Source organism: Lonchura striata, chromosome 2 (genome assembly GCF_050655825.1).
Source record: "Lonchura striata isolate lonStrDom1 chromosome 2, ASM5065582v1, whole genome shotgun sequence".
NCBI lineage: Eukaryota > Metazoa > Chordata > Aves > Passeriformes > Estrildidae > Lonchura > Lonchura striata.
The window spans coordinates 21,524,030-21,550,080 of record NC_140704.1 but is presented as its reverse complement, the minus strand read 5'-3'; the positions used below and the strand labels follow the sequence as shown (position 1 = coordinate 21,550,080).

The window sequence follows — 26,051 nt, the reverse complement described above, 5'->3', positions numbered from 1 at the left end:
CAGATTATGATTCTATGCAATAAGGCTGTCACTAGCTCAAGCTCTAGCTGTTCAAAGAGAAAGACAAAACTCCTCTGTCTTTCTCACAGCACACCACTATGGTGGTGACAGCAGCTCTGAAAACACCAGGTCCTGGCTTGCTTCTCTCTGTTCAGGACAGGAACCATTTGCTTGATTTTCACACACTAAGACAGAACTACCAACTCACTTTTATAATAAGTGACATGCAAATTAAAATTAAATTAGAAAGCACGCACAAATTAAAACAGAACCAGGCTCTCACTTTTGAAGGTTGCTGAATTTTAATCTCCTGGGAGTCAGATGCAGAATCTGATTTGGTGCCTCCAGAATTTGGTTTCTCCTTTTTTCTCTTCTGCTTCTTTTTCTTCTTCTTCGCTCCCAAATCCCCTCCAGGACTTCTGCCAGAGATTCAGAGAATGTGCAATAAGAAAAATCAGTACCACTGAGCCTCAAATTTAAAAAAAGTTAAATATGGAAAATCCAGCATTTTGATATGAAAAATCCAATAGTGGTTTGAATGTAAAGAAAAGGCAGTGGAAAGAAAGTAAGGAAGGGGGGAACTGAGAGCATTGATGCAAAACTTCCTGCAATCGCTGTCTCATTTGTTTTATGCTCTGACACCAGCACAACCAGGCATTTTGACATATTCATGTCAAATTGCGATACTACATAGAAACCAGTACTCTTCTCCAGACTATTACCCAGCACAAAAACAAAATGACCTAATTCAACAGTTTGGAGTAACACAAGAAAGTGTAGGAACTGAGGGAAGTAACCTCCTTGGAAACTTAGTAATTATTAGTGCCCCAACACTTTTTCTCCTTCATGCTCAACTGTAACACACATCTGAATTTGAGAAGAATCCAGATAAAACATTCTGTTTTCAGGAAATGTTGTTCCTAACTTAGGCTGCAATGAAAATCTTGCTGAAATCCCAGTAAGAGACAACATAAAACTAAACAAATATTTGTGCTTTAAAACAATAAGCACAATGGGGTCAGCTTTAATTAAAATGTCCCAGTAACAAAATAAAAATTGCACTTGAGGATTCTGATATATTTTTACTATTGATAACATGAGTTATTCTTAAAGGAGATTTTTATTTAACAAGTAATCAAGATATAGAATCAAGATTAGATCAGAATTTGTGAAGTGTGGGATGTGTTGGCAACTCTCAGACAGAATGAAAATACAGAGGCAATGAGTCAACACTAAATTGTCTTCAAGAGGCTAATCTCTCAGCAAAACCATATGCATATGATGGAACTGAAGACAGACTGGGGGGCTTCGATGTTTTTCACTGAAAAAGAAAAAGTCAATGCAACAAACAATTGTTTCTTTCAATCCTGCAGGGGGAAAAACCCCAGGTATCATACTGACAAACAAAAAGAAAGAAAACTCAGAAGAACATATCTAAAGTTACTGAGATCAACGTATTTGCAAGGACATATTATTTACTGTAACATGCTCACTTTCAAGATTATGATGACCAGTCTTAGCATCTATGCCTTGTCTGAGCCGATGTTGTCAAGAAGACACCCTCCCTCTAGTTGGGAGGCCCAAAGCCTGCAATTAACCAAACAATGCAACTAAGCAAAGACTGATTTTTGTGAGATCATTAGTGTACTTTAGAATTGTCTGTAGTGAAACTTTCAAGGTTACACTGGATTATGCTCCCAGAAAGAAAGCATGGTAAATGCTGTAGCCTCTAGGACAGGACCAAGTTGCTACTCAATGGACAACAGCAGAGCAGACCAAACACACTGGACAGGTAAGAGACAGTTTGAAGCATTTACTAGAAGGCTGCAGAAACAGAAGATGGACTTGTGTAAGTGATGCAGGGAGAAAATCTTTTGTTGCAGAATAAGCATACTGCCAGACCACCTACACGACCCACAATGAATCACAATTTTATTGAATCACAGCACTTAGGTTGGAAAACACCTTTAAGATCATTGAGCCCAGCATTAACCCAAGTCCATTACTAAACTATATCCCTCAGTGACACATCTACACATGTTTGCAAAACCCCCAAGGACAGTGCCTCAGTCACTTCTCCAGGGAGCCTTCATCAATACTCAACAACCCCTTCAGTGAAGAGATTTTTCATCACATGCCATCTAAATCTCCCCCAATGCAAGTTGAAGCCATTTTCTCTTGTCCAGTAATTTGTTACCTGGGAGAAGAGGCCAACCCCCACTTGGCTAAACCCTCCTTTCAGGTAGTTGTAGAGAGTAGTAAAGATCCTCCCTGAACCTCCTTTTCTCCAAGTTAAACAACCCCACTTCCCTCAGACACTCCTCACTGGACTTATTCTTCAGCCCCTTCACCAGCTTTGCTGCCCTTCTCTGAACATGCTCCAGCTCTAGTTTTGAGGCCAGTGAAGGGCTCAACACTGATTCAAGGTGTGGTTTCACCAGCCCAAGAACAAGGGTGCATGATCACTCTTCTGGTCCTGCTGGCCCATTCGATACCATTGGCTTCCTTGGCCACCTGGGCAGCACAGTATCGACTCATTTAAAAGAGTAAAATTTAAATCTATCTGAAGGCCTGTATACCAAGCTGATATTTTGTACAGAATTTAAATGCAAAACAGACCCAAAAGACTGTCAAGTGGTTATAAATACAAAACAGCAAAACCTCATACATGTGTACAAGACCTAGGACTTCACTACCTTCACTGGCAAAAGTGAGATAAAAATACTAGGGGAGTCATTTCACCTTTGCTGAGATTCATTTAAGGAAGTATTTTTTTACTTTCTGCAACTGTCCATCAACTTGTCTTTCCCTGTAGCACCTCACATATAGCAAACAAATGATGCCTGTGTCCCTGAGCTGGCTCCCAAGGATTTGTGTGCTGAACACCAGGCTATTCAGAGTTTCAGCAAACACTGTTCTTGAACAGACACCCTCAGCAGGCACCGAGCTCCGAACTGCACCAGTGCAGCTCACTGTCTTCTTGTGTTTCAGGAGGATCTGGCGTCACATACACCACAGGGGAATTTTGCTCACTAGGATTACCTGAGGGCCAATGTTTTATTTAGTTTGGTGAAATAATGAACAATTGAACTAAAAAAAAAAGCTTGGCAGCTGTGGAGAAAAATCAGCTTTGCCAAACTCTTCTAATGTTATCCCCAGTCAAACCATACTTTTACCAGGACAATCACAGCTTGTTCTTTGACCAAGTTAGGATCTTTTTTATATAGAAATGTATATTCTTCAGCTGGGAAAGAAGGAATACATAAGTAAAATGCCACATATAGTAAAATATATGTGGTGTTTTATACTGTACTACTAGATTTTAGGGGTTTATTTTAATGTTCCAAAATCCCAGTCCTTGGTTTATGATCTTTGGGTTTAAATTTTTCACACTGTCTGTTGCAAAATAAATTTTGATATCTTTGTCTGACAGGTTATCCAGGGATCATTTCAAGCAGTTACTTATGCACAATCTCCTGCTTGGGTCAGTTTATTTTTCACTGTTACAGTCCACACAATGTAAAAGAGGATTTAAATAGAGTTCTACTCATCCTACTATTTAGGCACACCTGCAGCCCAGATATTTGGCAGCTGGCAGCACACAGAAACTTCTACGTACTCAGTAAACAGGTTTGTCCAACACAAGTTACAACCAGAGATACCAAGCAAATGAGGGTAGAAGCAAAACCAAAACATCTCCTGAGATTTGTTGTCCTTCTCATGCTCTGCCTTGGGAAGAACTAAAAGGCTCTAAAACTGGGAGTGAGAACTTGGTTGCTCAACTTGTAGTAACTATGCTAGACTTGACAGCACAATGGATATGCAAAGGTTATAAGGTTGAAACCAAAGGCTCCTATTAAAAGCTTTTCTCTGGCATTCTTGTATGCTGACTAATATCTGAATTCTCCTCTGTCAGGTCAGATATAAGATGACACATTGAATCATATCTCACACTTAGAAGCTGGGAGGAAAAAAGTTTCCCATTTTTATGCAAATTGACTTTAAGCGTGAAATCTCTTTTTCCAAACTACCCTGCACCTGTAAAGTGACACAACTTTGAGCTCAGGTGCTATGTGGAAAGCAGAAAAACAATACAGATCCGAGGGTGTTGCCATGTCAAGCTGGCAGGTCAGGAAACATGACTTTTCACGCATCAGATCAACACATCTGCCCCAGTCCAGCCTGCCACACAGACCACAACAGATTATACAAAGAAAACCATTCAATGTTAAGACTTCTGGAAGATTTTGACTATGTCAGTCTAGTGGAGACGCACTTATACCAGGAGAACTTCAATGATAGGAGGACAAGTCTATACACTGAGGTTAAGCTATAAAGTACAGGCACAGTCTAAGGTATTTTTAACTGCACCCACAATGACAATTTTGTCAGTCTGATGAATAAGAAAAAGGTGAGCCCAGCATAAAAGTGACATGCAAATCAAAATTCAGTTGAGCCAGAAGAAGGGTCAAAAGACCTTATTTTCCTCCAAAATGACTTAACCTTGCCCCAGAAACAGCTTTGGATAGGACTCTGAGATAGTCACTTAGACCTACAGTTTTATGATTCTGCCTGCAAGTCACAAATGCAAGCCCATGATCCCACCCACATACCTTTCCACTTATGTACACACATCTGGTGTTTTGCATAGATGTGGGAAAAAAATACTTTTGCTTCTCCCTGTATGTGGTGGTATTTTGGTTGGATTGGTTTTTTTAAAACTGAAAAATGGGAATACTTAGTGCATTTGGGGAGAAGTGCGGCAAGGGTGGAGAAACTTTATGAGGCTCAAAGCAAATCTATGAAAAGCCAAGATGGAAAAATCCAGAGAAGCATGACAATTAACCTGTTCAGGTGGTCAAACTGTTTTGGTTCCCTTGGTTTGAGATTATCTTTCTCACTGACTAATTGTCACTATATTTTAATTTCCTTTTTGAACACTAAATTCTACTTTAGCAGAAAAAGCCTTTTGTAATATCAACATCTGTTTTATGTTACATGGATTGGTTATCTTAAGTTAGCAATTTCTCAAATTTAAAACCAAACATGTACTTCAGGTGTTTATTTTTAAACTGCAAAGGCCTGTGTGAGGTTGTCTTCACAGTACTTCTCTCTCTGTAAGTGAGGTTGCAAAGCTGCATTTCTGAAGATGTTATAGAGATCTTCTGATCACAAAAATCAGGTCTCAGGTATATGGGCAAGACTTCAAAACATTTTAAAGCAGTATTATTTATACTAGGGCCGTCATTGGTTCATAAAGAAAATGGAGGTTTAGATGCAAAGGGCTTTCTCTTTGCTGTGAAAAACTACCACCGCTTCAAGACAATATAGAAAGGTCTTGACTAGAAGGGTCTATGCCCTTCAAATTCCACTTACTAACAAACTGTCATTACAAAGAATCTCTGCATGAAGATTGCATTTGTATAAATTTCAACACTTGAGAATGCAAAGTTTTTAGCATGAAAACCTAGCAGCAGTACCTTAAACCCGAAACCAAGAGTATTCCTCAGATCTGCACGTTTCCTCTGCCTCACCCTTCAAGTCTGTAGTCTGTACCCCGAGATGTAGAACTCACCTGCTAAAACCAAGCACTGCTTCCACTGCATTAAAAATATTTGCTTCTTTTTCAGAAGTACTATTCATTACAAAGTTGGCCTTTTTTAAACAATAATCATAGGGGTATACTACTAAAACATTCAAAGCAAATAATTTGTGAGGTCTGGGGGAGTTGTTTAAAGGTCACACCTTTTTCTCATCTGTTGACTAAACGTTTTATGCCCAAGGCCCTTTTGGCAATGAGCATAAGGAGCTATTTAGAATGTGAGAGACCTTATAAGGCTGGACTTAGCAGGGTGGATCCAGGTGCAACAAACAGATTTTTTTTCTACATCCACACTAACAAAGATATTTTCTAAAGCACACTTTATTACAACAAAGAACAAATACAGCATAATGCGTCTAGCAGGAGCAAACTACAGAACAGGAAAATAGCAATGAGTCACACAACATACATAATCCTGCCTCTAAAAAACAGGAGCAGAATCAGAGGACAAAGACATTTTCACAGTTAAGAGCTATAAAATGGTTATTTTCTGCTGCACTCTTTCAGTGCTCAAGCACAAAACCCCTTTCAAATTAAAAACCAACCAAAAAAGTCGTATATATCTAAAAATCTCATTTTCCTGTGGGCAACATTCTAAGGACCTATTTTCAAATGTCAAGGAGCATCTTGAAAATAATTTAGATGGCGATCCAATAGAGACTGACACACAATATTCTGCCTCCTTCTAAAAAGTGCAGGCTAAAATAGAATATGGTTAAATATTGATCAGCACTAATAGAGACCATGCAGAATTTAGCGAGTCAGTTGACAAAGTCATGGTCTCAAGTAGTTGGACTGCTCATAAATTGCTTAAGTATATAAAACCTAATATAAAACCTTGAAGCAAACTTTAAAGTTACTTCAAGAATTAATACACAATGACAGAGAGAAAACAGGAAATAATTAATTAGGCTCCTATTACTATGGATTAATCTCTCAGATCAAGAGTAGATCTTGCATACTCTGCTGTGAGATTTTTTTCTTTCATTTGCTGGAATTTGTTTTGAGTATTTTAGCCTGCAGACAAAAAGTAGCAAACAAGATTTTTCAAAGATTACAGGAAAATAAAGTAATTCAAGAGTCAATATAAGACTTCATGCAGCAGACACCAATAGTTAAGAGGCTTTTTCTACTGGAATGATCTACCACTAATTCAACTACACTTATTAAAAAATACTCATTAAAATAGATCTGGGATATTCAAGAGAAACAAGTTTTGGGTGGAAGACCATACAGGCTACAGCTGGTGTCCCTCAGAGAGCAGCGAGACCCGTGCTGGAGTAGAGCAGCAAGTTGTGACTCAGAACACACTGAAGTGCAATTCTTTGTTTCCTGATTGCTCCTTACGCACTGCACTCGCTGTCACAGCAGCCCAAGCACAGCCACACACAGAGCTCTGCTGCAGAGGGCAGCTACAGCCCAGGCACCCACACAGACAGACAGGAGAGGAAACTTCAGTAGGAATACAATCCACATGAATTCTGGACAGGCACTACCTGAATCATTACCTGGCTAGCAAACAATCCCAACTAGGATGCCAGGTGAGTTCCTATGAAGCACAATAAATAACAACTCTCTGCTCTTAGGACTTTTACTTTCACATATTTGGGAATCGCCAACTGTGACATATTAATTGAAGCAAATGTTACAAAAGCCCCAAGATAACCAAACACCTTTTGTCCCTTTTAATATCCCAGATTTATATTACTGTAATTATTTCTAACAAAATTATTTTAGTGTGCATGCCATTAGCTCAATGACAGAGCAGCAAGCATCAAAGTTTCCCCCCTTCCTGCCTTCTAGACAAGCAGCCCTCCAAAGTCCCTTAGATTTTTCTTGCCACGTTTAAGATTGTTGTCAACCAAATCTTAGAAGACAACAGAGTACATCCTCAAACACCAATCACCTATAGAAAAGCTCTCAAGCAGATCAATCACAAATTCACGAGGAAGATATCTGTGTAGCACTGTATAGATTAACCTAGTTCTATTTTAGGTTACTCCAGTCACTCCTGGCTGCGACAACAAAGCGCCTTCTCTGCAATCACGTTTCTAACCCGTCAAAAAATAAAAAAAAAATTAAATTAAGCCGACTTTTGAAACACATTCCTCCCACTCCCCTGCCCCAAAAGGCTGCAGAGCAAGGCAGAACCTTGGCACCTCGTGCCCGGACGGAGCCACACTGCAGCCAGCCCAACAGCGGCAGGGGGGCAGGGGCCGCAGCTCTATCAGCCCCAGGCAACTGGAAACGCCGCCTGATCCTAAGCGTGGGAGATCTGAGACGCAAGATTAGTGGAGAAGGAACTACAACCAGACAACAGCGTCAGCCCCGGCTACTGCCGTGCTAAAACACACGCTCTGCCCCCCACGGCGCGTGGATCGGGAGGTAACAACTCTCGGAGGACAATGGGTGAGGAGGAGCGCCTGCAGGACAGGCCGGCACAGACGGTGCCCGGAGCGGACCCCGGCCCAGGGAGCGGGCGGTGGGTGTGGGTGTAGATGTGGGTGCGGATGATCGCGGGACGGCCGCGGGAGCCGCTCAGCCGGAACCACCGGGGGGACACGGGGGCATCTCCTACAGGAGACTTCCTGACGGCCAAAAATACGCAGAAACGCCCCAAGCCCTAAAAGCGCCAACAAGAAGGCAGGATTTACCGTCGCTCACACGGCACAATTTCAAGGCCGGTGTCCGGCGGGTAAGTGCCAGCGCCGCCGCCCCCTCAGCTCGGCCGGGCCCGGCTCCCCTCTCCCCTCACTGCAGAAGGGCGCGGGGCTCGGGCCGGGCTGGGGCCGCTCCCCGCCCGCACGCTGCGGGAGGCGGCCGGGCTGGGGCCGCTCCCCGCCCGGCGCAGGCGCCGCGGAGGAGCCGGGCCGGGCCGGGCCGGGCCGGGCCGGGGCGGGCCGGGGCGCACAGGCCGCCCGCAGCGGGCAGGAGCGCCCGCCACACCCGCCCCGCCGAGGCTCCGCGCCGGGCAGCGGGGCAGCCCGGCCCGGGCACCTCCAGCCCGGCCTCTGCCGCGGGGGAGGACACGGAGCCGCCTCCCCGAGCCGTGCGCGCTCCCCAAGCGCGCCCCTACCCCTTGGCGTGCTCGGTCTCCTCCTCATTGTCGCCGTCTATGCCGCAGGTGTCCTGGTCATCCAGCTCCAGGCTCTGCTGGCTGGCCGCGGACTCGCTGTCCTCCGCCATCACGGGGGAAGGAGGGAGGGAAGGGGCGGGGGAGCCTGTGAAAGAACCGGGGCGCACGGGCAGACGCGGCCGGAGCAGCTCCCTCTAGCTGCGGTCCTTCCCCGCGCCAAACCGGGAGCGAGGAGGCGGCGGCCGCCGCGGCTGCCCGGCCGCTCCGCCGGCCGCGGGCCGGGCGGGGCCGTGCGAGCTCCCCGCGCCCCGGCCCGGCCCCGCCGCGCCCCTCATGCCGACCGCCACGCTGCTTCGCCGGGCCGCTACGGCCTCGGGGTCCCGTCCCTGGGCGCTGCCCCCACGGCCGCGGGAGACCCGAGCGCAGCCCCGGCGTGTCCGTCCGCGGAGCCCCTCGGGCCGCGCCGGGCCTCGGCAGCATCCTCGCGCGTTCTGTCGGCTTCCCCGGTTTCCGTCTCACACCGTGAACACTCGGACAGCCGGGTTAATTTCATGGGTCTCCTTAGAGCTTTAGTAGTGACTCTAGGTGTGCTGCTAGATGTAGACAAAATACCCAGTTGCTTATGGCAACAAATTGGAAGAAAGGAAGAGAGAAAAGCAAATAAATTACTTCAGATCTAGCTCTGCCTTGCTGCTCCCACTAATGTCAGTCACCAAAATCAGAGCAGTGTCTAGGGGACCCATCACCCCACCATAAATCTCAGCTTTCAGGATCTTTTCCCATTCTGCCTTCCAGGTTCTGTCTCTCCTCAGTTGTCCATAACAGAGGCAGTCAAGGTTCTGTCATGGCTGCACAAAATTAACCTTTGTCTACAATTCAGAGATGCTTTGAGCCACCTCAGATGCATGTATGAGCATAGGTCCAGATGCATAAATGGGCTTTGCCATCCCTGTGTTAAATTTTTTCCTAGCTGACTCCCAGAGGAAGCTCCAGGGCTCAATATGAAGCTCTATGAACAAAATTTGCAGGTGGTGGAGGCTGCTGAGGCCACCAGGGCAATCCCTGCACTGTGGCTGGTGGGCACTCAGCACTTTCTGTTTTCCCAGAGCCTTTTGTTGTTCTACAAGCTCCATGCTAGAAAACCTGGAATTGAATGGTAATGATTTATACCCAGGAAAACAAATAAAGAGGAACTTGTGTTAAGTATTTGAACTGTCAGGATTTCCAGGGTCATATCAAGCTTTCTGAATGAGATCCAGAATTTCTGAGTGCTTGGGTCCAGCAGTGCTGCCAAACACCACATTAAAATGTAAGAATAGGGTTCATTTTTCCTTACCTTTGCACCTGTGAAAGCAATTTTATGTGAGGAAGCTATTACTTCTGCCCTATTTAAGTTTGATCTGGATTACTTTTTTCCATTTTTGATTTGAGGTGGCATCATACTCTGCTCTGTCATGTATTGCATGTGACATATCAAGTAAAAGATCTTGCTGGCCAAACAGAAGAAAGCTATATGTCCTTCCAGCTGTCAAACTCTGATCCTCTGTGTACTGAACACTAGCTTGGGGCTGCCCTTCGTCCCACGTCACTTGGTCCTTTACAACTTGTGAGTTGCCACAAGAACTTGTGATTCAAATGCATAAAATGGAATCTGTAATTTACACTTGGCCAAGTATGACCTCCCAGTGTCAAGCCCATCGCTGTAGTTTAGAAGGAAAATGTTTCTATCATGTCACTCCACTTTGAAACGACCTCTAGGAGTAAACCTTCATTCAGTTGTAATGCATAGGAGGGAAAGGAAATCTCAAAACAAAGGCACAATACCCAATAGTTTCCAATAACAAAAAGCAATTGTAAAGTTGTCCTGTAGCCTGGAGAGAAGTTAATCCAGTGATTATGAATTATTATTCCCCCCCTCATAATAATGTGTAAGAGGAAGTGAAGAACAGTAGGTCGATGACTAAACAGCTGTATTGAATCACTGTGTTGGAGAAGCTGTAGATTTCACTGTCTTCTTTCCTTTGCCACAATTTTTCTCACTTCATTGAGACAAATGGAGTAGAAGAGGCCTGGATCCTGACTCTTCTTACATCTCAGATTGTCAGTTAAAGAGGCAATGTGAATGTCTCCCAGCAAGCTACCCTGCTCGGCTTTCTCCCTAGAAGGGGGACTATAGCTGCAGAATGGCTGCTGTTCTGTACTTTGTAGCAGGCATCCTGAGATTATTCTCCGGGTTCGACCATGGCAAGGTCAAATGACAGCAATGGATTGTGCCTTGCATTTCATGAAAATGTAACTTTTGCTTATACTGCAAGTAGAGAAGTTCACCAAAAGTGAGAGTTAAGCACCTGTCCTGCACTGTGGATTTCTGAGGTGGCTTTGCATTTCTGAAATGATGAGACATATTCCCAGAGCACTTAAATTCACCCTGCAGACACTGCTCAGCAGTTACACTACTTGATAGATGCTAGCTATCACATGTGTAGTTTTCTTCTGAAAATAGAGCAGCAAGGTGAAAAAATCTTAGAATTTCAGGACCCCAGATGCTCAGCCACAGAGAGTTATTCTCTCTGTGGCTGAGCATCTGGGGTCCTGAAATTCAAAGATTTTTTCATGTATGAAACATTAGGACAGCAAGCAGCAAACATGGCACCTGCAGTACCCTAAAAGGCTCCCTGTGGGCATCTGTACTTCCAAAATCTCTGTTGTTGCATGTGGGTATATCCAGGAAACCCCCAAAATGCTGCATGCCAGTACTGCAGACACAACCCATGGACTCACACCAGTCTAAGCAGACCATCAGAAACCATCAGAAATGTTTAAACTTAACCAGGTAAAGAGCTTGTGTTTGTAAAGGTGCAACTTAGTGGTTTTAATTGACAAAAAAGACCTCTTCCTAGATGTACATGGAAGATAAAGCAAAAGCCTTTTATTTTATGAAGATTGAAAAGAAGAAAGCACAGACATTTTGCACAAAAGCTGAAAAAAGTATTAACTAAAGAAAATAGACTTCCTTTGCAGGAGATACATTTCACTTAATACTAAATGGCATATCATGAAATCAGTTAAAATATTTGTAGCATATCATCAAGTATTTACCAGTTGGGTATTTTCATGGGTCTCCTTAGAGCTTTAGTAGTGACTCTAGGTGTGCTGCTAGATGTAGACAAAATACCCAGTTGCTTATAGCAACAAATTGGAAGAAAGGAAGAGAGAAAAGCAAATAAATTACTTCAGATCTAGCTCTGCCTTGCTGCTCCCACTAATGTCAGTCACCAAAATCAGAGCAGTGTCTAGGGGACCCATCACCCCACCATAAATCTCAGCTTTCAGGATCTTTTCCCATTCTGCCTTCCAGGTTCTGTCTCTCCTCAGTTGTCCATAACAGAGGCAGTCAAGGTTCTGTCATGGCTGCACACAATTAACCTGTGTCTACAATTCAGAGATGCTTTGAGCCACCTCAGATGCGTGTATGAGCATAGGTCCAGATGCACAAATGGATTTTGCCATCCCTGTATTTAACTTTTTCCTAGCTGACTCCCAGAGGAAACTCTAGGACTCAAATATGAGTGCAAATATATGAGCACTCAAATATTTTGGGCATCTTAGTGGCCAGCATGAGTTCATGAGAACCCCAGGTTACTGAGGGAGGAGCCATCTCTGCTTGGCAGTAAGAAATACTGGGGATCTGGAATCCTAAATTCCCAGTACAGGGACTGGATGAACCATCAGGTGAGACTGTGCAGTATGTGGGCAGGGCTGCCCTTCTCTTTGCTGTTCTGCAACTGAATAAAGCCAGCCAGGCACAGATATTGTTTCCCTCCAGCAGCCAGGCATAACCCAGACTTGTTTACCTACCTAGCAACACATTAATTACATCCCAGTGAGCTGGTGATATAGAATCCAGCATTCAGGCTATCGGCATCATCTGATTAGTCTATGTGTTTTGATTATTAAATACTGCAGAAGAAAAGTACCTAAAACTTTCATGAGGCATAGGACTGCTCCTACCTTTACACACCACATTGAAATATTCATGGCATTTATAATTTTAAATGGATTTGGATTGCAAGTAACAACTTGGTGTAAACATTTTTAATCTTGTAAATTGGAAGCAAAATGGGTCCAATTTGAAAATTAGCTAGTATTTCAGTGTTTCCCCTATTTTTCTAATTAAGATTTAAAAAGTTATTGAGCAAACAAATAGATTTAGTTCATTCAAGTGGATACTACTGTCACATTGGGTTTTTTCTAATTGGCTGCTCTTCATGGTAAAAAATTAAATACTGTCTTCCTCAATTCTGAATGAGAGGCAAGTGTAAAAGAGTAAGACTGAAAATAAACAGAAAAAATACACCAAAACACTTTGCACAGTTCTTACAGTTCGCAACAGCAGAAGTAGAAATGGTTAGGGAAGAAAATGAGCTTGTGATGCCACATGTTGCACACCTGTATCCATGTGAGATCACACCTCTGATCTTTACAACTCTACCTCTTTGTAGCCCCCCAGCATACCATGCCTGGGGAGCTGCAGACTTGCCTGTTCTCACAGCCTGCTTGCTGATGGCCTGGATTGGCTGCAGGGTCAAACTGGGGGCAAGTGTTCTCCAAGCATCCCATTCTTTCTGCTGCACTGTCCTCCAGCTTTTTAAATTCCATTTTCAAATGCAGCTCTTATCTCTTCTATTTTACAGCTTACCTTTGCACAGAACCATCTGCTTCTCCATGCTGGTGTCTGCATGGCAAGGGCTGTGGGCTGTACAGCACTGAAGAGGGTTAGGCATATACATGCATAATGAAAACATATCAAAGCATTAAAAAAATGTGTATGATAAATACAAATCTTTGTGCTTAAAATATGGGTGATAAGGATAGAGAGACTATTATTGCTAGTAAAGATTTCAGTTCTTTAAACCATCTGTTTTTGATGATTGTTGGAAGCAAGATACAAGACTTACATCAAATACAAGTTCAAACTGGTTTCAGCACTGCTCAGTTCCTCAGATCCTGGGGTCTCTAGCCCCAAAAAGTAAAAAAAAAAAAAAAAAACAAAAAAAACCGAACAACAAAAAACAACTTAATAATAGGAACCAACAATTAAATAATTATTACAAATATATAAGTATTTTGCCTTTTTATGTATATTTTTATTCTGGGACCTTTCTCAAACTATGTATGTGAATGAGAATTAGTGGTGACAGATTTTTGGATAAAGACAGCGTTGACACAGGTACTGCAGGAGCTGTGACTGATACTGAGCAATTACTTCTGCCCATCCAATCTCCAGATCAGTCCAATTTACTCCCATCAGCTCTGCAATCAGTTCTCCCACTAGCCTTTTACACTTCCCCCTATCAATGTGCCTGCTGTTTCCTTCTCTTTGCAGGGAGGCTGCAGGTACAGCCAAGATACTTTTATTTCTCTCATTCTGAATGGAGCAATAGATACATTAATTATTCTTTATCTCTTGACCATTTCAGTAGTTTTTCCAAAATGAAAGTTTTTGGAGTTTTCTTTTTGTCTGTTTCAGATAGTTCTTTACCCACAAACAAAAAAGAACTCTTTCCTGTGACAGATGTGCCACAGGGTGGTAAGAAACAGATTAACAGTATGATTTAGGATGCACACCTATGGCATGCAGAATTACATGGAATTAAGAAGTGTCTATAGACATAGTGTCTTCCCTATGAAGACCATAGAAAATCAGACTCGATTATATAAACTCTCCAATTTCTATGCAGAGTTTCTTTTGATTTTACGGTAAGATTTTACCCTTCATAATTTTACAACTTTGTGCAAAATAAAATACTCTGTCAAGTGTGCAACAACTTGACAGAGCAACTTACGTAAACTATAGATACTAGACAAGCTTTAATTACAAAATGAATACATCAGGTCTAGGCTAGAAGGCAAGTTTGAATAAATCTCTTGGAAGTTGGAGGTACAGCAGAAACAGCATCAAGCATGGTTTTGACCTTGCAATGTCAGACCACAAGGACAATTAAGTTAATTAATACAAGCCTTTATGGGCTCTCATGCTGGTTCTTCCAGTCAGTCTGGGCGAGCAACCCTCACTTCATCATTGCTTGGTGTTGAAATGCTGAAACTGGTATTTAAGCCAGCTTTTATATTAAGTGCACTTACATACACACATACATCCATGTGAATGTGTATCCATGCACGTGTGCCCACACAGACACTTATCTAAGTGTGCTTTCAAGGATTTCAAGGAATGAATGGCCAGTCCAGCTGTCAAGACAAATACACTTCTCACCAGGGGGAACTTGGCTATCATGTTTTGCTTTTCTCATTTTTATTTTGTTATTTAATGCAGGATTGCAAGGTGTTAAATACAAGTTAGAGCAAATAACATAGATACAAAGAAAGCTTGCCCTCACCAACACCTAAAAGTAGCTTCATTGAAAAATCTAATCTTAGGGTGTGACATTCTATGTCCCACTGATGTGTGGCCTCACAGCACGGCACAAAACTGAAAGCAGAATCAGGGACCTGGGTTTATAGAAGGGGCATTCCTTGAAGAGAGAGGAGACAGAAGCCAAGGCCCATAGCTTCTCTCATCTCCAAGCTTTTTAAACTTCCTACAACCACTAAATCAACAAAACCTCTTAAAAAACAGTGCTTGTAACAGGAACTACTTTAAATAAGTTCTTTCTGTATTGATGCCCAACCTCTCTTGCAGCAGGACCAGCCATTCCTTTGAAAGTGAGATTTATCATCTCACAGCATTATTTTAAGCACCATTTCATCCCTTTTTAATATAAAACTGTCAGAGGCATTCCTCTGGTTTATTGAGGAGTGTGTCTTTCTAGTCATGTGAACACAAAGTTCTCTACAGAATTACAAAAATAACATGTAAACAAGTATTTAATTTGTACCTCTGTTGTCATCACATTTTCCTTCCCTGTGCCTCTAAGTTTCTAAGGCAGAATAGCTATTTAATGATCAAACAAACTAACTGGCACTGTTCATTCCTAGAAGAAAAACACATCAATAAAACAAGAAATACTTCAGTTCAGTGATAATAGACCAGGTGCCACAGTTCGGAAAGTAATTACCTGTAGATACCAGAAGATTACAGCTGAAAAGAATTAGATACGTTTTCTATTATTACTGACAAAGAGAAGACACTACCTGGCCTCAATTTAACAGCTGGAATTACATCAAGAAATGTAATAAAAAATACTCCTCTATTCTGAAAATTGTACTTAATAGCTGCCTATTTGTTCACCTGAAGCTCAAATTCCCACTGTTTTACAGCATGGAAATGAAAATAACACATATAATGAAAATATAATGTATGTACATAACTATCATGGCATATGATATAGCAATATATTATATGTATTATAAATCATGTTTGAGTGTGTGTGTATATACATACACGCACATAATAATAGTAATGTTAGCATTATGAAGCATTAGTGTTGAACCTACCAGTTTTTCTGTCTGTTAACAGAGGAACAGGAAAAGAATAACTGAGTTGCTCCCATTTTCCTCAACTTTGGAAACAGTAGTCAATTTTTTATTTTATTTTATTTTATTCTAAACCCAAGGTGGTATTCACAAGGCAGAATACAGAGCCATCAGTGATGATGCATTTTGATTTGAATGGAGATGTCATAAGCTGAGTGTTCCCCAGCAAAGAGGCTGGGCAAGGTCTCTCTCTGCACTTGGACTGACAGCAGGCCCAGGAAACAACTGATGATCCTGTGCCAGCTGCCTACTGGTGTTACTGACGTTGTTAACTGTGCTTTTATTGAAATGATGAACTGCTTCATACACAGCATGTCTGGAGGAGCAGTTCACCACCAGGTGGCAGATACCACAACTTGAATTCCAAACGCTAGAGACCAAACGGCAGCACTGATTCAGAAAAACCCTATCTGTTGCACATGTATTTTAGAAAAGTAAACAAGATACTCACTCTTCTTCTTTGACCAAGTCCAAGGATGTACTGCATGGACCCTACTGTGCTCCAAGTTACAGACTAATTATAGTTGATTACAGTGTTATAATACATTTTAATAACCAGATGAATTCTTGTTAAGAAAAAAAATAAAAGCCTTTTTGGTTCACTACAGACCTTCCTAGTGTAAGAGTAAATATCTCATCCAACACTTGCTTATTTATACCTGTATCGTTCTGTAGGCTAAACTCTACATTCTTACCAATTTGAAACATACTGGTTCAGAATAGTGAGATAAAATTGGTTCCTGATAACATTCATGGATAGAATGAAGGGCAGAAAATGAAAATATTACTAAGGTATTTCAAGAGTGCTTAATTCACTCTACTAAAGCTATTCAGTTCTCCCTGTAAAAAAGCATTACGAGCAATTTCCAAATGCTCGTCCTTCCTTTGTTATCTGTTTATCTCAGATCAGTACCACAAGTTTGTATAATTTGTCTAAAATGTTAGATTGCAAATGCTCTGAGGCAATAACCAGTTTTTGTCCCTGAATTTGCAGAGGGTTTAGCATGCTGGTATCCTGACAGAGCACTGAATCAAATAGTAATAGGTCATTATCACTGTAAGTCAAGGTGGTTTACAGACAGTTTAAAAAGCTTTGAGAAGCAAGTATTTGAGCAGGAAAAAAGTGGGAGCTGAGGGACAACCATGAAGCAAATGCACTCTTAATAAGTGTATTGACTCCCAACAGTGCTAACATTTCACGAAGTCTGTGTTATAAATGAACCTGAACTTTGAAGATTTGTTTCTAGTATTTTTTTTTAAGACAAATGTATTTTCATTACTTTTGTAAGCTTTGTCAGTACAAACTTGCATTTTTTTCCCTACCAATATCTCCCATCAAAAAATAAGAAGACAATGGCTTTTCGATTATCTTCTACATGGACTTGGAGCTGCTGTTGCCAAGACCTATTCAAGTTATACTTTGTTCTCTGTGTTTTGTAAGTGTTAATAGTACTTGGTTCACTGTGGAAGTGCAATATAAAAGCAAGAAAATTTCTCTGTATTTTACTGATATATCTGCCTCAGGAATTTTTTGAAAATTAAAACACGGAACTTATCACTGGACTTTAGATTAGGCATAACATACTCCAATCTTAAATCTTAAACTGTTACCTGAACTGCATTAACTCTGTTCCAGCTTCATTTAGCATATGGCCCAGGTGTGGATATAGAGAAATACTATTACACCAATTAAAAAATACTATTTTAAAGAATATTTGAAACATACCCTCATTGTGTTTGTTCAAGTATATTTGCTGTATTAGGACCACAAATTATCAAATGAACATAAAACCAACACAATTAAAGAAACAAACCACTGCAATTTAATAGCAACAATCTCACTTTACAAGATAGCAATGATGGAAACTTTGCAAAGGAATGTGAAAAAATAATGTAATTAAAAATGACAGATTTAAGACAACAGAAAACTGGAAATTAAATAGCACAATAATTCTAGTATGCAGAAATTTTATTCAGAATGTTTACTTATGCAGCATTCTGATTAATAAGTGACACTGTATTACCAGCACTTACTGACATCTGATCAATACTATGCCCTTAAAGTCGTATTTTTCTGTTCAGACCTTGCACAAACTGACAATAAGTAACCCAGAGCCCAAAATCAATTCACAGGTGGTCATTACAAAATTCATAAACAGAACAGGAAAGGACCTGCCACATACACAATGAGTAAAATGTAATTTAGTGCTAATATGGTGATTTCAATATTCAATGCACTCCACAATATTTTAGATTCCTTTTACAACATATACCACTTTCAAACATGAATCAAAACAAAAGGTGATCTGGCTTTGAGGATGGAAAGGAGCATTGACCTGGGAACTAGGAAATCAGGATTCAACTCCTGGCTAGAGATCAGGTTCCCAGGTAAGACATACAGTAATATGGAAATTACAAGACTCGCTTTCTATGAAAACCTTGAAATTTACTGAAAATAAAGTAATGAATGTTAGTTGGGGCTTATTATTACAAATTAAATAGGAACTATATAGCACTTAAATCACTTTGGAATAATGTATAACTTTAGTAAGCATGACTGCTGCTAATCTGCATAAAAATAACTGAATGAAACATGATAAACTGAATGTATACAAAGGATTCCACATGGAAATCACATACTTCCTCTTCTTTGAACCCAATTCATGAAAAAGTGAGAAGAGTGCAGTAAGTGTGAGTACCCACAGAAATCTCAGAAAGAAAACTGGCCCACGGGAAGTGTGACTCCAAAGGGAATTTTGGTGATACCAGGATTTCATTTCCAATGTATTCAGTGATACTTAAGCAAGTCATTATGTATTTATCAAGATACAGAGTATGCTTTTCTGAAAAGGGGTCTAAATTTCAGTATTCACTTAAGCTCATGAGAACTGCAAAAGAAAGTAAGTCACATGAGCATAAATATGCACAGGAAAAATGAAATCAAAGTATTTTTAAATACCATAAAATAATGTGATAACCATGAACAGAGAAAATAAATTCACTAAGATACTTTTTGCAGTTTATTTTCAATTATAATTTTTGGATAACCAAGCAGCTCTGTATGGAAAAAGCACAGAAGAGTAATTCTGGCACTTTTGGATAGTACATTTGTGTTTTCCTCAAATTTTTCTAGACACATTCAGTCCAGTTGCTCGGTCGATAGTCCATTTTATATGAGCATGATTAGCTCATGGGATTCCAGAGGAAACTAATATATACAGTCAATGGAACTATCTTCTTGGCTACTCTGGGCCCTTTAAAATGTCTTCTAAGTCTATCCTGGCTAAACAGAATCCACAATATACATGATAGCTATAGAATACACTGTATTGAAATGAAAAATGCTTAGCACAAAATGGGACTCTTGGCATGCAGCTTAAAATAAAAGGTAGAAGTTCAGAAGTTTATAAAATCTCAAATGGGGTCAATTAAAAGGACTTAGCAAAAGAAGGGACTGTTCATTGTTACTGTAAAAAAGGCACTTTGAGAAAATGGTACCAGAATTGGAGGAATCTTAGTCGACACAAAGTTCAGTTTGGTTTCATAAAAAGGCTTCAATGCTAAGGGATGCTACTCAAGTTTCCTGCAGTTGTACATTAAAATAAATTGCTGAGTAGTTCATAATAAAGGACATAATATGTTTACAACCAACTTGTAAAATTAAGAAAAGCATAGTATAAGCAAAATATTACTAAAAGCAGCAATGCATAGCCTTTCATTGAGATAATGCACAATTTTGGACACCATGTGCCAAACTCCTGTTTTTAAGATACTTTCAGTAGCATTATCAACATAAAATTGGCCTACAAAACAAAAGCTTTACCAGCTCCTATTCATAAGGAGATTGAGGTCATAAACCAACCAAAACAATTTGTCAATATTTTCAACATCCTGGATGACCAATATCAAGTATATGGAATAACAATCACACTCTTTGTTCAGCTATCTCACTGGAGGCAGCTGTTAAATCAGAGGAATGATTTTAATTCTTTTCTAACATTTACACAGTAATGCATTTAAGTTCTTTCAAATGTTGCTCACCACAGTTTGTTTTTCTCTTTTCTCTCCACAATATAAAAAAAAAAAAAAAAAAGGAAGAAAAAAAATATCAAGCACTTCCACAGAAAGGATATTTGGCAATTTTATACTCCACTGTAGGGTGGATTTTCACAATAGCTCATTTTAGATTGAAAGTCATTAGTGGTCTTTCCTCTCGTTTCTGCCAAGGACTCTTCTTATCTTCACCTTGGTCATCTTCCTCATCCTCCTCATCTTCATCATCATCATCTTGAATGGATGTTCCATGTTCAGGACTAGTTAATGGCTCTGGTTTGGTATCCACAGTTCTGGTTTCCTCCTGCAGGCTGGGCAGCTGCACACCACTTCTCTTACTGGTGCCTTCTAGGAGGCATCGGAGAGCATTGTCCTCAGGGCTACAAACTGCTGTTCCACACTCGCTGCCACTTTGGTCCATATCATCCAAGTACACAAGCTGTGTGTAAGCTGTGCTATCTGAAACCTTCCGCTCTCTCTGCTGGTGCTCCTGCACGGGGGGGTGGCTCTGTGGCGCAGACAGATGATCTCCTCTTCCCTTTCGGGCAGATTTCGGTTCATTCATGTCAACACCAGAGTCCAAGCTGGCATCGTTACTCCCGTTCCTACCAGCTCTTTGGAGATCAATGTATGAATGTCTGACGTGAGCATTTGAACGCCCGTCCAAAGAAACAAACCATGCTCGAGGATGAGGCAATGGCTTTCCACCTCCTAATTCCATCAAAGCCTTTTCTGTAAGAAGCTGCACTTCGCTATTCATCTGAGCCAGGGATGCATCATTCAGAGAGGCAGGAATGGAAATAGATTCAGACATGGAAGCATTTTGCTGACTCCACTCAGCTGCACCTGCATCTTGCAAATGTTGCTGAGATATTGCTTGGGATGCCAACTGCTGGGGCTGCAGCTGCTGGGCAGGGTGTGGGAAAAGCCGTGCGTGAGGGTTGGGAAGCTCAGCCTGAAGTCTTTCTATATCAATCTGCTGGTCAGCTGGGACAACCAGGGGCTGGCTAACAAAAGGGTGTTCTCCAGGCAGCTTCATGTAATGACCTGGGATGACCAGTGCAGGCAAAACCTTTCTGTAAACACTGTCGTTGACTTGGTCGACAGAATTGCAGCAGATTAACTGACCTGGTCGAGGGAAAGACGCAGGCCTTTCAAGGTGATCAACTGAACGAGACATCATACAATCAGTAGGTCTGCAGTCCAGCAGCTCTTTTTCAGGGGCTGAAGGTGTGGGGTATATTTGTTCCTGAATATTGTATTTACTTCCAGTAGCAATATGGTTCATAGATACTTGAATTTCTCTCTCTTGCTTTTCAAATAAAGGCTGAGACAGCATAGCATTGTAACTTCTCCTATACTCATCTTTGATAGGGGACTCATAGCCTTCAGCTGTTTCTGTAGATTTTCTTGTCTTTAGAGGAAAACTATCTGCTGACTTGTGGTAGTCTTTTCTTAGAGACCCACTGGGAGTCAGGTCATCCAAGGAAATTCTGCTCTTGTCTTTCTCCTTGTCAGAGAGCAGTTCCTCTCGGGAGCTAAACTCCTGGGAAGTACTGAAGGAGTGTTTGAGCATAGGTGTATGCATATCTGCTTCTCCAGTAGGTGATACCATCTCCATGTGGACAGCACTGATTAATTCCTTTGCCCCTGAGTTTTCAGCGTGTCCGTTGCTAGCAACGGACAATCCACCTGGAAATTCTGACTCACGACGTGAAAATATTAAATTTATATGGGACATTGAGGTTGCTTGATCCTTCTTAGAAGTGTCCAGTGCTGTTGAAAGCTGTAGTTTCTTATGATGTTGACGTGGTCTTAGACATTTTCTTCTATAAAAGGCAGTAACAAAAGACGTTAGAAATTTATGAAGAAACAAGAGAAATAAGTGTGTCTTAACAGAAGATTTTAAAGCAGTGATTAGTATTAGGGGAATTGAACTTTTATTACATAATCTAAAAATTAAAAGCTTATCCCAGCAGCGAAGATAAAATTAAAGAATAACTAATGTCATTTGGGAAACATTTCAAGTGCCAATTACAACTGGAGTAAATGTCTAGAGAAGGCAAGTATAAAATCACTCATTAGTACGCATTTGCTGATAATTTAGCATTCATTTTACTACAACACTAATAGATCATTTTCAAATGCATAAAGGTACAGAGATCTTGAACCTATGCCCATGTTTGATAGGAAATTACATAGAGAACATAGGTACAGATGTGTGTGATTCACTTGACTACCATCCTCCCAAAGGCAGAGATTTATATGCTGTACGTAACTAGGAACACAGGAAATTTGATGTTTCTTTCTTTTTCAAGTGTTTGCTTGCCTTTTTTCCCCACAAAGGAAAAATGTTTCAATACATAAGTTTTTCATTTCATAAACACAAAAAAGCTTGTATTTTCAACAAGAACTAAGTAACCAGGATGATGACTCTTACCTGCAATAATACAAAAGCAGACACAGCAAGACTAGAAGTATGAGAGCCATCCCTCCTAAAATTGCCAAAAGAAACATTGTGTGATAGCTGGTAATGTCGTGTGTTACAACGGGACCTGGAAGCCAGAAAAGAGAATTTAGACCTGTACCAATCTGCAAATAGGAAGAGGAACAACAGTTGAACAAGGAGAGGGACACTCTCCCTTATTATGAGGGTGTTAAGCAAGTGCTGCTCATAGCCCTGATGCCTACTGAACAGACCATCTCTGGAGAAGGGAGCAAGCTGTGGAGAAAGCATGTGCTGGTTTTCATGACTTTAAGTCCAAGTAGCTCATTCTGTGGAAAAGCAGTTAGTTTCAATGGGAGCATGCATCAGTGAATACTGCTTTCCAGGTCCTAATGCTGACACCGTGTGCCAAAAAGCTCTTGCCACTGGAGAAAATCCATCTCAGTATCTCCCAGCACTGTAATGCACAAAGCAACACTGTGGGCAACAGCTGCTCTGCTCATCTGTGGCTCTTCACACCAAACAGTACAGACAGTGTGTACAGGATTCACTGGAGGATGTGTCTGAAGTCTAGATCAAGCCAAGCCAAGCAGATCTTCTGTAGCTTTAATTAAAGGCCACTAGTGAAACAGTGTTGTAACTCCAGGTTTAAATAATGCTTAGTAAATGTTCTAACAAACAAAGGAATGCACACATCTGGACATCTGTTCACAATTATGCATGTGTGACCCAGTTGGTTTGTAAAATCCTTATGATGGGCAAGGAGGTACAGCACCAGCTGGCAGACTAACATGCATGTACTGTGAAGGACAACAAACTTGGCCAACTTAGAGGGTCTAGTCATAAAGCTTGCAAAACCTCATTTGTTGATCTTGAGTGGTCTGTAGAGCCACTGCTAGGAAAACAAAGATAATTTTTGTCCATTTTTGAGATTAGAAATCAAATAGATTCAATAAGGAGATAAAATATGCAAAATTAATTAACTTATTAAAATATTGCATTTGGGAAATCTAAATATTTATACATTCTGTCCCACCACTACCATTACATAATTGATTTTACAATTGCTTTAGGACATTAAGGAAAAGGAAGACAAGATGAATCACTTGAATTTTTCATGAAAATGTTGTTTTCATTGCAATAAAGTTTTAGGAACTCAGATCTAGCCCTAGAAGGAAGAAAAAGTAAAACACAAGTAGAAACTCTGCCATACAAGGTAAATCACAAGGACAAATAAGCATTCTCTTGTTAAGAGTTACAGGCCTTGTAATCTCAGAATTACAAGCACAATTCCATGACTATTGTAACTTCCTTGCAATCTGGGGCAGAGCTGTACTGGGAAATGTTTGGCTCAGAGCAGTTACTTTTTCTTCAAGAACAATTATTTTGTAAAATTTTGTAAAATTCCAATAAATTTAGGATGAAAGCTTATTCAGATCTGCACCCACCTCTAAATTCTGTTCAGCAATGAATCAGCTGAATATTCCAGCATTTAATATCTATCATTTAAAAGAACCTCAAATAAAAAGCTCACATATTATGAAACAACTTAATGATACGTATGAGGAGACTTTAAAATCTGTCCTTATGCAAGAGTTTGGTTTTGTTGGTTATATTTAGTTTATTGAGCTTGCACAGCCAAGGCAAGCATGTTTTCATTTCTATTGGATTAGGTTGTTATCTGGAAAGCCTAATACAATCTGTAAGGAGTTCTGGGTTGGATTTTTTTTTATTGATTGATTGGCTGATTGCCTCATTTATACACAGAGGTATTCCAGATTATTGCTGACTGAAGAGCTTCTACCAAGAAATCTGAGGCAGACACAGACAGAAAAAAGGAAGCAGAAGTTGCTTTGCAGCATAAATAAAGCTGCAAAGCACATATAATTAATACCTCTTTCAAAGCCATTTTTTACAGTTATGTGAAGAGGTTTGCAGATGGCAACCAATCAGCTCTGTACTAATGCCACAGTAAAATACCTCCTGGAACTTCTAGGCTAAGTTATTCACAGTGTAAATTAATCAGTCACCAAGAGGATGCAAAACACAACTCAGGGCAAAATGGGCATCTTCAGTGCAAAAGGAAAAAAGTGTCAGTCCATCCATCCATCCATCCATCCATCCATCCATCCATCCATCCATCCATCCATCCAAAGTGTCTAACCCAGGAAAATGCTGGTTTTGGGCAAGTTCATATCTCTGAGTTTCTGTACAGAAACTTCACAGCACCTGTTCTACCTGCTGGAACACCAACACACTGATGCTATCACTCCAACTGTTTTCTAGTAATGGCTCTACCAGGCAGTGGTGACACAAATGCATCAAAGCAGAAGCACATTGAAATGTTCCCCATTCAGATATTTTGAGGGTTGCCCCACACAATCCTGAAAAGATTTAACTCTTTACTTTCAGATTTCTGTTTTCTAATAATCCATTAGTGATCAAGCTGTGGCATCTTAGATGAGGTCATTCTGAAAAACATAAACATTATATATAAATAAATAATTACCCAGTGCTGCAAATATCAGTAAAATCCAATTCCATCTTACCTGGGATAGTAGGTGACATAGCTGCAACCCAGTAGCCCAGCTGAGGTGCAATGTAAGTCCAGGTCAACTGATTTCCTTCTTGTTGTACAATGCCCAAACTACTCTTCAGCCATGTCCCTGTAAATGTAGAAGTTGTAGGAAGATGTTACAGATATTCACATATTTCTCTGCAAGCAAGAGGAAAATCAAGCAGTAACAATGTCCACTATCCATGTGCGCTAGGGCCTGTGTGTGTGAAGTGAAGTGGGAAGTTGTGCCTTCTGGTCACTGGCATTTGAGAGCACCCATGGTTTTCTCAGAAGCAAAAAACCCCAAACCCAAAACCTTTAAGATTAAATAAAACTAGTAAATCTTCAAAACCTGTCAAAAGAAAATATTTATTGTCCTATTGGGTTCCCCTCTTTTGAAGATGGATATTCCTGAAGCTGATTATATGCAGATAGCCCACTTAAAAAATATAGTTCAAGAGACATCTCTCTGACTACACTTGATATCTACACACCACCTTTCTACCAGCCCTGGCTGGCAACTTCTAGAAGACAGAGGAAAAGGTTTCCTCAAAATGGCTTTCCTATACAGACAGCAAGCTTAGTTACTGTCAGTGAGGAGAATTACATTGCATCATTGCTGTGATTAACTCTGTTAATCATTCAGTATCTGTATAATACCCCCAGGAATACTGTTTGGTAACAGTTGATGAGTTTTTTAAAACATGTTTCTCAAATGAAACAAAATTAATTTTTTTTTAGAATTATAAACTGATAATTCCAAAATAAGTAAGACTAACAATTTTAAAGCAATGTGTTTCCCAAACTTTCAGTCCTGGCTTGG

At 40.7% G+C, this 26,051-nt stretch overlaps 2 protein-coding genes and 1 long non-coding RNA gene across 5 annotated transcripts in view; 1 reads left to right on the top strand and 2 right to left on the bottom strand.

Annotated features, from left to right (window-relative positions):
* The window catches only part of NMT2 (N-myristoyltransferase 2), a 35,386-nt gene extending 26,430 nt beyond the window's left edge, over positions 1-8,956 (bottom strand). The window contains exons 1-2 of one of the 2 annotated variants that reach the window (XM_021551669.4): positions 8,679-8,956; positions 284-419 (exon numbers count right to left, since the gene is read on the bottom strand). In XM_021551669.4, the coding sequence (XP_021407344.1) occupies positions 284-419; positions 8,679-8,788 (246 nt within the window). In that variant the 5' untranslated portion in view covers positions 8,789-8,956. The remainder of the gene's footprint in view (positions 1-283; positions 420-8,678) is intronic. The other variant, XM_021551670.3, reaches the window with a different exon arrangement.
* LOC146768143 (uncharacterized) overlaps positions 417-26,051 on the top strand; it is a 38,346-nt gene continuing 12,711 nt past the window's right edge. The window contains exon 1 of one of the 2 annotated variants that reach the window (XR_014951142.1): positions 417-8,011. This is a non-coding gene — a long non-coding RNA (uncharacterized LOC146768143). Of the gene's footprint in view, positions 8,298-26,051 lie in introns of both variants that reach the window. The other variant, XR_014951141.1, reaches the window with a different exon arrangement.
* FAM171A1 (family with sequence similarity 171 member A1) overlaps positions 17,973-26,051 on the bottom strand; it is an 86,449-nt gene continuing 78,370 nt past the window's right edge. The window contains exons 6-8 of the mRNA XM_021551668.4: positions 25,221-25,337; positions 22,666-22,780; positions 17,973-22,054 (exon numbers count right to left, since the gene is read on the bottom strand). Of these exons, the coding sequence (XP_021407343.3) occupies positions 20,350-22,054; positions 22,666-22,780; positions 25,221-25,337 (1,937 nt within the window). The 3' untranslated portion in view covers positions 17,973-20,349. The remainder of the gene's footprint in view (positions 22,055-22,665; positions 22,781-25,220; positions 25,338-26,051) is intronic.